General features: G+C 46.9%; 1 protein-coding gene across 1 annotated transcript; it reads right to left on the bottom strand.

Moving 5' to 3' along the window:
• Positions 1-4,588: 4,588 nt before the first annotated feature.
• Positions 4,589-12,862, bottom strand: LOC120602251 (keratin, type II cytoskeletal 2 oral-like). The gene is given in 10 exon segments (XM_039862359.1): positions 4,589-5,019; positions 5,444-5,478; positions 6,950-7,170; positions 7,824-7,949; positions 8,059-8,223; positions 8,790-8,885; positions 9,530-9,590; positions 10,941-11,161; positions 12,282-12,505; positions 12,508-12,862. Coding segments are annotated over 10 exon segments (1,935 nt in total).
• Between the last annotated feature and the right edge of the window lie 984 nt (positions 12,863-13,846).

Genomic DNA, 13,846 nt, shown 5'->3' with positions numbered 1-13,846 from the left:
CCTCCAGGCTATGGAAGCCTCTGGGCATAATGAACTAATTAGGCTGGGAGAGGTGCCCGCTTGTGATGACAGGATAATACCTCTTGGAAAGAATGCAACTTTTTATTAATGTTAGGTATTGATGAGTTGAAAAGATAATTCCCTGACTCTCCCGGGACTTTTGCTTTTCCTGAATCACCTCCTTGTATTCACTAACCCCTTTTACTCCCGCCAAAGGAGACACCTCTCTCGGGTGCTTCTGAGGATAAGACTGCCCTGGGGCAAGACTGTGTCTAGCATCCCACCCGGAAGGCCCTTCCCCTAGCATACAGGCTTACTGCGTCAACAAAGTGGAATAACTGCCATCACAAACCCTCCTTGTCTCAAACACCACAAACAGGCCCTGTCTCCCCTTTGCTCACAGCTCTTCCCCTTGGGTACGAGTTTCAGTGCTTCAAAACAAGTGGCCCACCTGTGTGGAGTTTTAGACTATTTGGGGAGTGCTTGTCTAGGGTGCTAAAACAGCTGCCCCTGTCCTCAGATTTCTGAAACTCCTATTTTCTGTCCGCCATTATGGGAAAATGTGAACTAGTCTCGGCTGTGGGAACGAACTAAAAAAGATGTCCTCTCCTTGAAAACTGCACGTGAAAATCGACTCTAGTCTTGAGTGTGCCGTTCCTTTACCTTTGTCTCCTAGCCCTAATGTGGTCCCACTGTTTCAAGCTTCTTTTTTCTTTAGAACCATTTTGGGGGGGAAAAAAAAATGTGTATCGACGACTACTCAGGCTCATCTAGTAGATTTAATTATGGGATTTCTATGATCGCCCACTTAAAGATCTAAGTATTAAATGCTTGTACTTTTTAATTGTGAGTGCTATGAAAGCAAAAATACTTTCTCCATTGAAGTTACTACATTGATCGATGCCAATGAATATATGCTATATGCTGGAAATAGACTAAAAGGTATCCTTTTCTTATGGCATATTAAGGTGTTTATGTGGGTTTAAAATCCTTTTTTTTTTATAAATCAGATAGGTTTTGGTTGGAGCATGGGTGTGTTTGGTAAAAATGTAATTCTACAAGCTCTGCACTTCCAACTCTCTCTTCTTCTTGTCCAAATGGCGTTCTGCCAGTCTAAGTCTTCCTCAGTAAGGCAGGGTGGTAAGGTCTCTAATGGTTCTCTGGCTTTGGTTGAGTACAGTGTTTCATAGAGCATTACTGACTAGAAAACATGTATGTCACACCACTAGAAAAAAGGGAGAAAAAGAGTAGTTTCATTCCCAATGTGTACCTTTGATTTTTTTTAAGTAAAAATAGGAATCTGCACTGATAAAGAAAATGATAGTTTCCATCTATATTTGTGGTTACAGAAAGATGTTGTTTGGTAAATTTCTTCCCAGCTAGACCGTAAATTCTATGAGAGCAGAAACTGTATGTCTTCTTCACTCTACTCTTGAGCTGGGCAGTGGCCTTGAATATGGTAAGCACCGGATCTAGTTGTTGAATGAATAAATGGATAAACCCCACAGTAGATTTAGTAAAAAATCAGGTTATAAACCAGTATGTATTGTAAGACCCTACTCTATAAAATATATTTACATTTACCTATCTATATATATGTACGTATGTGTGCGCAAACGCATACACATCAGAAAATGTCACGGGGTGGTGAAGTTATAAATGATCTTTTTTTTAACTTTGCTAAATTGTATGCTATAAGTATATATTGCTTTTATAACATAGGGGAAGATCTTTAAAAGGAGAAGAAAGAGTGAAGGATAAAGAATAAAAGATAAAGGATGGAGAATAAAGAAGCTGTCACCACTGGCAGATGAACTGTTTAATCCTAAAGACATAGCTGATAGGATTTCAAGTGTCAATTGGGAAGGCTCCTGTGGCCCCTTTGACCATTCTAATAGGTAAAATACCTACTCTACATACTGCAACTGCCTTCAAACGCAAAGAGCTGCCCCAGTTGTATCTTCAAATAGGAGATGCATTTGAGGAACTCCTCGAGGCTCAGAGAGCTCAAGATTTCCAACCTCCCGTTATCTAGAAATATTCCTCCCCAGCTTCTAGCGTGGCCTCAGACATGATGCCCACACCCTGGAAGCTTCCCTGCTCCACTGGCACATGGGTTAGTCCCAGTCTGTGTCCAGAACATAGAACATGGTTGTTAGTCTAGAATTCTCCTGGGATTTGGTCTGGATATCTCCCCCATAGCCTGGCCCTTCCTCCATGTTGCCCAGACTCCCCTTCCCAGACCTGTTCTAGGCTTCTACTCTAACATGCTTTGATTGACCCCCTCTCCCAACTCCAATATCCTTCCGTCTTTCATTGCCTCCCTCAGTAGCCCACTCAACCATTTCTCCTAGCAAGAATTCACAAGGACATCCTAGGCTCTCACTGTCGACTTTCAGCTCCATCGTACCTTGGAGCGTGATCATCCCATCTTCCTTTCAAGCTGAGGAAAAGGGGTAAGATGTCCTGCTCTCCTTATTCATTTCTATTCTTTCTTTCAGTTCACCACTAAACTTTTGCTGAGTGCCCCCACACCCTCTGCTGAGCCCTGAGATGGCACTCCAAACCAAGCTTTCCACACATGGAACAGATGGATAAAGAAACGAAGCAGCCATCCCCAAACCCTGATGCTTCAGTCTGATGAGAAGCTGGGTTAACCCAGGACAGTCAGCCTCTTCCCAGTAAGTCAGGCAACACATGGAGCAGAGCACCTGAGGATTGGTGGTGTTTCTTATGTCTCTAAAAGCCTGATAATAACAGCAATCCAGAACAGCCTGCCCTGCTCCCAAAGTTCCCAGAGCTGTGCCAAGCATAAATGGGGAAAGGGGCCACCTTCTGCCTATAGGCCTTGAAAAGATGAGCTAGGATGTAGTGAACACTCAAGGGAAGGAACTTTAAAACATTTCCTTCTCCAAGTCCCAAGCCCAGGGCTGCTCTATTTTGGAAATCAGATTGGGTGAGCTTAGGCAGTAAAATCGAACTCAGGAATACGAGGCCAGGTCCTGGCGCTTTCCTTGGATAATTAGACAAAGGTCATTAGTCCAGCTCTGATCTGACTTCTAGAGGGCGATGATGATCTACCATGACTTATAAACCTTTCTCAGTGTCTTATTACCCCTGTCTTTCCTGGGTTTGGGTTTCAGCTTTCTGAGAACAGCTGAAAAATACCCGTGAAAGATCAGGCATGCATGCATCTTCTCCATTTGACATCCTTCTGGAGTGAGCTTCACTAGAATAGCCCTCCTACCCTCTCTCTTACCTGATTAGTGAGTTTGGAAGAAAGAACGGGGCTTGCATAGCTCTGCTCTGCCATCTCTTAGAATTTTGTTGTCCATAACAAGATTATGGACACTCTTCTATCTACCATGAGGGGTCTGACCCCATAGGAAAAATGGCCCTATGCTGCTTCTGCCCAGATGAGAAATCTGACTTAGTCCTGATGTCCTGTAATAGGAATCCCATTCCAACAAAGCATAAGCCACATTCTTCAATATCTGTTTTGTGGGTAATAAAGGTAATAACTGGCTCTTCATTTGCTCATTCTTTTGTCTTATTTTTTAACTGGCTTAAAACCTGGTCAGGAAAAAGAGTGGATTATGTACTGACCCCTGTAGGCCCCAGGAGCTATGTTTGTAGAAAAAGAATTTGCTCTGTGTCTGCCTGGCATGGGGATAGAGCAAAGGAGTCAAAGTCCCAGTGGAATGTATTCCCTCGATGAACTGTATAAACCCTCTTCCTCCAAGACTTGATCACAGGGGCCTGCTCAGAAGCAGGAGGATAAATGAGAAGACTTCTTTGGTAGTGGTGGTGGAGGAGTGGAGTGGAGCCCACTTAAGCAATATAAATACTCTTGGGCAGACCTAAAACAAGAAACCCAACCAAATGGATAAAGGAGAAGCCAAGACTACTCGGTGTTCTTTATACCCATTGCTGAACATCTGGAAGATCACCATCCACACCCAGTTTCCTTCCACCCTTAAGTCTTGATTTATTCTGTGACTCCATTAATGAAAGCCAAACACTGGAATGTGAAATACAGTGCAATTTATTGAGAAAAGAAAGTGCAGCATAATCATCACCAGAGGATCCACAGCTCAGGGAACTAAAGCAACAGAGGTCAGAATATGCTCCCCAGATGTGGAGAGGGCACCCTGGGAATCAACAGTCTGGAAACCTTGACCATCCAAGCCTCTAGCACTGGCTCCGGATCACTGCCCTCCTCGGGCAGGGCTGAAACACACCAGCTCAGATCATACACTCCCAGTGAGAGAGGGAGATGGGCCAGAGTGGGAACAGGCCAGTCTGGGAAGGTGCACACTGGTTTGAGCTCAGGTGTTGCTGTCCAAAGTCAGGAGCCATCACAAGGCCACATCTAGGGACATCATCATCCCAAACTAGCAACTAGACCTCCCTGGTCTGGAAGACATCTTGGGGATGGAGCAGCAAGGAAGAAGTTCAGCGCCTTCTCTAGGGAACTTGAGGAAAAGCAAAGTTGAAGCTGGCGTCTGTTGATGCCAAGCAGAGAGTGGGAAGTGCTGTTGCAGGATGAGAGGGAAGCAGGCGGGCATGGAGATTTGGCCCCGGAAAATCACTTGGAGCTGTGCTGGCTCGAGCTGGTGGTCTGGGAGAAGCGGATATTGGCGTTGCCTCCACTGCCAGACTTGTAGCCACTGCCTCCAAAGGACTGGATGCCGCCAGAGTTGGAGCCGGTTCCACTCTGGCTCACAGAACTACTGCTTCCACTGACAAGCCTGCTCCCACTGCTGCCACTCTGGTAGCCCCCAGTGCTGCCACCGCTCACACTACCATAGCTACTGCTGTCACCGCTTATGCCTCTGTTGCCACCACTGCTGCCTCTGCTGGTGCTGGTGCTGCTGCCGCCTCTGTAGCCACCACTGCTGTCTCTGCTGATGCTGGTGCTGCCGCTGCCTCTGTAGCCACCGCTGCTGCTGCCACTGAACCCTCCTCCACGGCTTCCACCAGAGCTGCTGCTTGTGCTGGTGACATTGCTGACCACCGCTACAGGAGAACAGGAACTCTATTCAGGCTGACGGCCTAGGTCTACATCCCAGTCCCACCCTGCTTGGCTGTGTGACTTAGAGAAAGATACCCAACTTTTCTGAGTCCACGGTTGGTAAACAAGAGTGAGCCTGGCACTCTGGTACCCTTTTTGAAGAACAAGAGCCAGTAGTATCCACAGAAATTTCTGGTTCTCCAACCTAGGGAACTCTCTAAGACCATAGGGGCTTTAGCTTTGGCCTGAGAGTTTGCCAGCTTACACCAGGGACAGAGTGTGCGGCCATGGCCTGAAAAGCCTAAATACCATTTCATGGTCTGGCCCCCTTGCATTGGTCAAGCTCTCTTTCCCAAAGGTCAATCAGGAAGAATGTTTCTAGTTCCTCTTTTTACAACCCAGGGGGAAGGTTTTCGAAGGGCTACTTACAAATGCTCACAGCACTCTGACATTCTCCAGACATTCTAAAAAAGAAAGGAGAGGTGTATTATTTCTTCAATGAGTTATTAGCTGAAGAGCTGAGGGTCTATAACTTTGGGAGCCACATTCTCCCATTTGCCTAACAAGAGGTCAAGTTCTCAGAGGAATAAAGGCTATTCCAACTCTGTTTCCTTGACCAGATCTCCCCAGAAAAGGGGGATGATGCTTCAAAAGGATGAGATGTCCAGAAGCTACCTACCACACTCCATCTCTCATCTTCTTGCCCTTAGTTCTCAAGATTATCTGTGGCAGGCAAATCCCACTTGATTAGCCCTCATCCTCACCTCTCCTCCTCTGCTGAGACGGACTTCCCACCTTAGCATGCCCTTCCCCTCCTCCTCCACCCAGCCCCGCCTTTTTGATTTCTGACTTTTCTCTTCCAGCAAGCCTTCCCCAGTGAGCCCTCCTGGGATAGTGTTAGTGGTGGTGGTGGTGATGATTGTTCAAGGTGGGTAAAATGTGAAAGGAGCTGACACGTAATACGTGATGAATTTGAAAATGTCCTGCCCACACTGCCCATCTTCCTAGGCCTCGTTCTTGTCCATGGAACAGGAATGTTCACATATCTGAGCAGACATGGAATGTGTCTGCGCATCTTACCAGTGTGGGCACCACGGGTGTCAACCACTCCCTCCTCATCCCGCAACTCCCAATACACATCGCACCATCTTCATTCTCACTCCTTTTCATAGAAACTCATAAGAAATCTCTACATTTTTTTCTCACACTTGAGTTCTGCTCCCTCCATCAGATTGGGAGCTGCATAAAGACAGGAGCTATGAACATGGTCAGCATGGAGCAGCAAGTCAGCAGAAAGAGCTCCCGATTCTTGACACATCTTTGGCATTTGATATCCATTCACTAACCCTTTACCTGCCGTTTGATGTTATGTTATTTTTCCAGAGTATGTATCAGCTGTCTCACTATATGGACTCAGGCTTGGGTAGGTGATTGAAGAACTGTCTATACTAAGCTGTCTAATATGATAACCGCTAGCCACATGAAGTTTTTTAAATTTATTAAAATTAAATTAAATGTAAAACTCAGTTCTTCAGTTGCACTTGCCACATTTCAAGTTCTCAAGTGGCTAATGGCTATTGTATTGGACAGCACAGATATAGTATGTTTTTGTCATCTCAGAAAATTCCAGTGAACAGTCCTATAATTTTTGTCACAACCGCAAAGCATTTTTTCTTATACATGGCACGTGGTAAGGCTCAACAGATGTACGTAATACAATATTGATGTTCACGGTAAATTGGAGTGTTGGTTTATCTCAATTGACAAAAACAATGGGACTTGAATCCTGAACGCTGTCATTCAGGAGATTCTTTACACTTTGTCTAAATTGTCCTCTTCTTATCATTTTGCCCTCTTTCTTCATTATCAAAGTTTAGTCTAAAATTATATCCAGAGAATGCTGACCCCACGGCCCCTCACCCCACGGCCCCTCACCTGCACTCCTCGCCCTCCAGCAGCTTGCGGTAGGTGGCGATCTCGATGTCCAGGGCCAGCTTGACGTTCATCAGCTCCTGGTACTCACGCAGCAGCCGGGCCAGATCATCCTTGGCCTTCTGTAGGGCAGCCTTCAAGCCTTCGAGCTTGGCATTGGCGTCCTTGAGGGCCATCTCCCCACGCTGCTCAGCTTCAGCAATGGATGCCTGAAGGTTGGCATTCTGGGGTAGGGGGAGGTAAGAAACCGATTAGCATTACAACCAGGAAATAAACAGCTGATCTTTCCAGAGAGGAGATCTCTTCTCCATCCAGCATCCCTCTCTTCCCTTTCTTAGAAATCCAATAGAGCATGCTTAGAAAAACAGAAGTTAGTTTTGCAAGTGGTTCATTCATTGTTGGTCCATTGAAATTAACGTATGTCTCATCAAGAAAAAGAACACTAATTTGCTGGTAAAGGTAGTAGTGATCTGGTAAGTGGTTCTTTTTTGTAAGACTGTTTAAAAACTCCCTTTCCTAATCACTTCATTCCAGTGATACAACGTAGCCATTAAGGTTATGTGAAATATGTGACTAATAGCTCACCCAGGGCAGATCCTACTGAGAGCTGAGTGTTTAAGGCCACCCCTACCTATAGTTGCAAGATTTGCTAGGCAAACCAGAATAAGTAATCATCTCTCCACAGGGAGACTTCAAGAAGCCCAGTCTCCAGGAGGAATACCTGGGAGAACAAAGTGTCCCAGAGACCGTGCTATCCCACTTGTGACAGACACCATGAAACAACAGAGAAAGCATGAAGCGGAGACACAGCTGTCGCTTCTCCTTCTCCTTAAGGCCTGGAAGACCTCCAGGATCTCTCCATGAAGCCCAGACCCACCTGCTTCTTGATGCTCTCGATCTCAGCCCGCAGCCTCTGAATCATCCTGTTGAGCTCCATGATCTCACTCTTCGTGCTCTTCAGGTCATCCCCATGCCTGCCAGCAGTGTTCTGCAGCTCCCCAAGCTGACGGAAGAGAAACCGATCAACATTGTTTTGCGAAGAGTGGGAACATTCTTGATGAAGGGCAGCAGAACCTAAAACTAGCATGTGAGAATAGGGTGAGGGCACCCACCTTGGTCTGGTACAGGGCCTCAGCTTCGGCCTTGCTCCTCTGGGCGATCTCCTCGTACTGGGCCTTGACCTCAGCAATGATGCTGTCCAAGTCCAGGCAGCGGTTGTTGTCCATGGAGAGGACCACAGACGTGTCACTGACATGACTCTGCATCTGGGACAGCTCCTGTGGGGAACATGGATGGTCACCTTCACTATCTCCTGGCCTCAAGGAATGTTGGGAATTAATGTTGGGAACGTCCTAACAGCAGAGATACCCCAATGATGGAACTAGGAGTGAGATGGAAAAATAAGCTTCCATTTCAGGACTGGCTACAGTCTAAAAGATGCCGGACAACAAAGCTAAAGGAAAAAGGAAATGCACAAATATAATCAGGTGTCAGCCTGAAAGTATCAGCCGGTGAGCATCCTGTGTGGGTTTCCGTGGGACTGCAGCAGGGCGGAGTACTCTAAAGGAGTAGCCATGACACCAGTACAGGAGCAGGAGGGAAGGTGTAGAGCATAATGGGAAAGTAAAGAGGATAGAGAGGGACCCTGGCCCTGTGGACCAGGTCTGTGCAGGCTGGGGGAGCTAAATTAGATTTCCTGGGTGGGGTGGAGCTGAGCTCTGAGGCCCGTCACTGCTCTTGTGAGTGTTCTGCCACTTGACTGTCCCCTAAAGTTGCACTTGAGAAGCATGTTTGGGGAGATGCAGACAGGAAGGCTCTGGAGCTTGACAAACAAAGGAATCACCATCTCATAAAGGGTCCTCAGGAAGTTGAGTTCGTCGGTCAGGGTGTCCACCTTGGCCTGCAGCTCCACCTTGTTCATGTAGGCTGCATCCACGTCCTGGGGGGACAAGGGAGGAGGCAGTCAGAAACCCAAAAGAATGACTCTCTGCTCCCCTGCCACCCACACCTCTTTCTTAAATCTTCATCTCTCCTCTTTGACCCTCCTTCTAATTGTGACTTCTCACCCTCCCTTTTAAAAGAAAGGAAAAGTGTTTTTCTTTCTGTTAATCGCTTTGACCAATCAAATCTCAATGCTGTAATAAACTATAAAACATAGTAGCCAGACATGGAATAAGGATAGAAAAAGCACATTTACCTAATACATGATTTTAGTTATATAGTACCAAAAATCCAACCTCCTAAATAGAAATGAAGGTATTCTTCTCACTGCTTCATCTTTATGATAACTAATTGAAACAAGTTACAAGTATTTATGAACTGTTATTATTTCGTCTGTAGGCTGAAAACCCTGATCAATGCTTTACAAAAAGTTTTTCATTGTTAATTGACATTACTAATCAGTTCATCAGTCACCTTGTAAGATGTCATCCCTACCAGCAACGTACTTACTCAGAGCAGCTGTCCTCATCAAACACCTCATTTCCCTGTATGCAGCATAGGGTCACTGTGCCCAGAGCTGACTCTGCTCTCTCCATGGCGGCAGTGCCCAGAACCTTGACCTGCCTGTCCCAGCTCACTTACCTTCTTGAGTCCCACAAACTCATTCTCCGCCGCAGTGCGTTTGTTGATCTCATCTTCATACCTGAGACAGAAAGAGGCACACATTTAGACAGTGACATTTCAGAAGTAAAAAAAAAAAGAGAGAGACTCTCAAGGACTTATACAGAATGTCCCCTCCTCGCTCAGAGACAGGACCTGGGCTCAGAAGTTCCTCACACTCAGTTTAATGCCATCTTGAAATTCTTAATAATTTTTAACAAGGGTCATGCATTTTCACTTTGCACTGAACCCCAAAAAGTATACAGCCAGTTCTGCCTAGAGGCCTTTCAGAGGTCAGGCCACTTCGTCACTCTTCTCCCTCTAAGTCTCGATGGCAGGCTGAGGTATGGGCAGTCAGGGTTTGGGGAGACTCCAAGGAGCCAGACCACTAGCCCGGCTGACAGACATCACAAAGCACACTGTGCAGATGAGAGGCCCAGAAAGATATTTGCTCAGAGCCACTGTTTCTGTTTCTCTTTTCATTAATTAGAGTTGCTTTTGTAGAAATTTGGCGTAAGAGTGAATTCATGTCTTCTGAAGGCATCAAGGTTATGAGCTTTGTGCCTGTGAATGACTAAAATCTCCCACCAAGAGTTTAGATTTCAAGAAGGTCGAAGACCAGAATGATTCCGGGAGAAAAGAGGTTTTAGGCAATGGGAATATGAGTTGCCACTGGATTCCCAGAGCCTAGCAAGGAGCCTGCTACCTATGCGTGCCCACAAGATTTGTGCAGTTGAATTGGAATGGGGCCTCTCCAGAGCATGTGTGCCCAGCCCCGGTGGGTCCTGACCTTTGAGGATATCTGGAGCTCCCTCCCACATTGAGAGGCCCTGTTTACCTCTCACAGACCTCAGACGGTGTCCACTACAGCCCCAAACATGCAGGAGGTTGACAAAAGCTGCAGAAATGGGATTGGACTGGGCACACACAGAGTGCTGTACAAAGTGGGGCCTGGACAATCTGTCCGGAATCCCCAGGAGATCTTGGGCACTCAGAGTCCTAGTTGCTGCCCTATACCCACTGATTCAAAAATGAATAGGACTGGAGCACAGGAATGTGCATTTTTGACAAACTTCAAAGGGAATTCTAATGTATAGTAAAGTGTAGAGGTCTCTCCATCCTAAAAGGCTTCAAACTTTGGGAGGCCTTCTTGTTCGTCTGGGCTGATGTAGGAGGGAGCCTACTTGGAGACTGAAAAATACATCTTAATCAGCCACCTAGAAGTCTCAGTCCCCACCTTCTCCCAGCCTTCTGCTTGCTCATGCTGCCCTAGATAAATCTATCCAAGAGTATTGACTGAAGGTGTAGTTGGGAACAGTTAAAATCTCAAATTGGGGCCACGCCTCCCTGCTAATCCCCCAGGAAGTAAAAACTCCTCGGTCAGAGCCCTCACTTCTTTTTGAAGTCTTCTACCAGGCTTTGCATGTTCTTCAGCTCTCCTTCCAGGTTCCCTCTCTCCCCAACAGCCGAATCCAGCTGCCTGCGTAGGAAGCTGATGTAGGATTCAAAGAAAGGCTCCAGGTTGTTGGGGCCCGAGCCAGAGCCCGTGGTGTGCTGCTGGAGCAGATTCCACTTAGTTTCCAGGACCTTGTTCTGCTGTTCCAGGAACCGCACCTGGCCAGAAAAGGAAGAAAAGGGGGTCAGCCTCTTGAATTGGGCAGATGGGGCCACCCATTCCAAAGCGTAGAAATGTGAGACATGAACCCAGTTTTTCAAACTGCAATAACCTCTGGAGGTTTCGTTGTTGTTGTTTTGTTTGTTTGCTTTTTGGAATTTTGGAAGTTTGAGGATTTAGAAAAGGGAGAGCTAGAATATATTAGGTGCTTAGTCTATATCAATTTTTGCATATTCTGTCATTTAATCCTCACGACCACCTGTAAAGGAGGTGTTATTATCTGTATTTTGTAGATAAACTGAGGCTCAAAGAGCTTAATTAAGTGCCCAAAGTGATGTGGCTACTAAGTGACAAAGCTAAGAGTCAAACCACGCACTACCCTAGTCTATTGGGATCTTTCAGAATAAAACTAAAGGAGGGCAGCATAAATAAAGCTATTTATCATTGTTTTTAAGTGAAAACTTGTTCACCTCTGTACAGGCAGTAAAAACAGTCAACGAGATCTAACTTTCGCAATGTTGTTTCAAATTTTCCTTAGCTGTTTCCCCTCTCAGTTACTTGGCTTACAGCTGACTGAGGCTTAACTTGCCATCCCAGGCTCACATTCCAAACCCAGCACACCCTCTCCTGTCCCAGCATGGACCACTCGATTTGATAGCGGCTGAAGCACAGCACCATTCGGAAGGTTAAGTCAGTTGCTACTCATCATTGAGAGGCAGTCCCAAGATGTCTACTAGCGCAAGTTTGTTTACCAGCTAGTTTAGATTATCAAGCAATTGCTTTTCAAGAGCAAATAAACATTAGCTGAAACAATGTTACGACTAATGCCCTAGTCTCAAAAAGAGCTAAGAGCATGTTTGGACCCTCGCCTCATTTTCTGACCTCCCATCCCTAGAAGGAAATCTGAACCCAGAATCATTTCCCCATTTCACAGCTGGAAAAACAGGGCCCAAAGACCAAGAGAGGCATGCTCACTATCCTGTAGGAGCCAAGGCAGAACCAGAACAAGAAGCCACACCCCTGTCTCTAAGCCTGGCAGATCACACTGGCATCTTTCTATACCAACCCCCCGAGTGGCCCAAACCCCCCGCAACACCTCTGGGCTTTGTTTGTCCTCACCTTGTCAATAAAGGAGGCGAACTTGTTGTTGAGGGTCTTGATCTGCTCCCGCTCCTGGGCCTTGACCTGCCCAATCTGGGGGTCGATCTCCACATTGAGGGGCTGCAGGAGGCTCTGGTTGACAGTCACTTCCTGGATTCCCCCAGGGAAGCCACCAGACCCAAAGCCTCCAGGCCCACCAAAGCCACCTGGTCCTCCAAAGCCACCAACTCCACCAAAGCCCAGCCAGCCCCTCAAAAGCCCCTCCCACACCTCCTATTCCTCTGCCACCAAAAGCCACCACCAAAGCCACCTCCATAGCCACCTCCATAGCCACTGCCACAGCTGCTACGCCCTCCCCCAAAACCACCAGCCCGGGAGCCACCAGCCACACTGATGGAGATGCTCTTGTTGCCACCCAGATTATAGAGACTGCGACTGCCAAAGCCACCTGCTCCGCTCCGGATCCCACAGGCCCCTCCACCTGCTCCCCCAGAGCGGGCCACACAGCTCATCCTGCTGCTGCCGGAGATGACAGCGGAGCGGCCAGAGAAGCCCTGGCTCCCACCACTGAAGGACTTCTTGCAGACTTGTCTGTTCATGGTGAAAGAGCTAGGGATTGAGCTAGCAAATCACTTAGCGAGAGCTGAGAAGGATGAAGGCAGAGGATGAGGACAACAGAGGAGACTGGCCTTTATATACCAAGGAGTTTAGCTTGGCAGAAGGAGAGGCCAGCAATTAGCTGAGAGTCATCTTGGGTTTGGTTTGCCTCCCAGGCAATAAGTTATTTCTATGTTCCCAACACACCTCAGAAATAATCCTCTGGACCAAAATGACTTTGCTTTCTTAGCTTAATCACCCAAACTTGCCTTAGTTGACAAAAGACTGGAGCTCTCCTCCCTCCCTTTGTATGATTTCCTCAAGGGTCTTAGGGAACTCAAACAGCACCTGATCCAGCAGGATGACTGGGTTTTAACATCAGGGAATTAGGAGCCACTGATCTCCATGACACAGGGGTGAGGACCAGACAATCTTTTCCAGGTGGGCTGGGTCATTTCCTGCAGTGCCAGTGACTTGTCATCTATGCCCATCTCTTCAGAGAAATATCCAGAGGAGGATTTGGGGTTGGATGAGGGGAGATGAGAGGTACACTGTCCCCACAGGGTGCACTCAGGCACCACCTCAGCCAAAGACATCCCTGTAAGCCAGCCTGCCATTTGAGCTGAAAAATGCTGCCCATGGGAAACAAAATTGAAGATAAAGTGTCTGACCTATGGGAAAAGTGAGGGTCATATATGAAGCAAACAAATATGAAGCTTGAGAAGAAGAAGTGGACGTGGGCAAAGAGGAGTCTCTGACCAAGCCCCTCCACCACCATCCTAGACCAACAGCAGGGGATTTATGGATCCAAAAGCAACAGTGGACAGAATGTAGGCATCCTCCAGTTGGCTGATGAAGTCAGCTCAGAGAGCCCATTCATGTTAGGAGGAGAGTGTGTGCTGTATCAGATCTGGCAGCCTTAGGATCTCCTATCTCCTTCACCGTCTGGTCTGAGTTAAAGACCCCTCTCTGTTTTCCCACCATAT

Source organism: Pteropus medius, unplaced genomic scaffold, assembly GCF_902729225.1.
Source record: "Pteropus medius unplaced genomic scaffold, Ma_sr-lr_union100, whole genome shotgun sequence".
In the NCBI taxonomy this organism is placed as follows: Eukaryota; Metazoa; Chordata; class Mammalia; order Chiroptera; family Pteropodidae; genus Pteropus; species Pteropus medius.
This window is presented reverse-complemented; position numbering and strand designations above follow the sequence as displayed.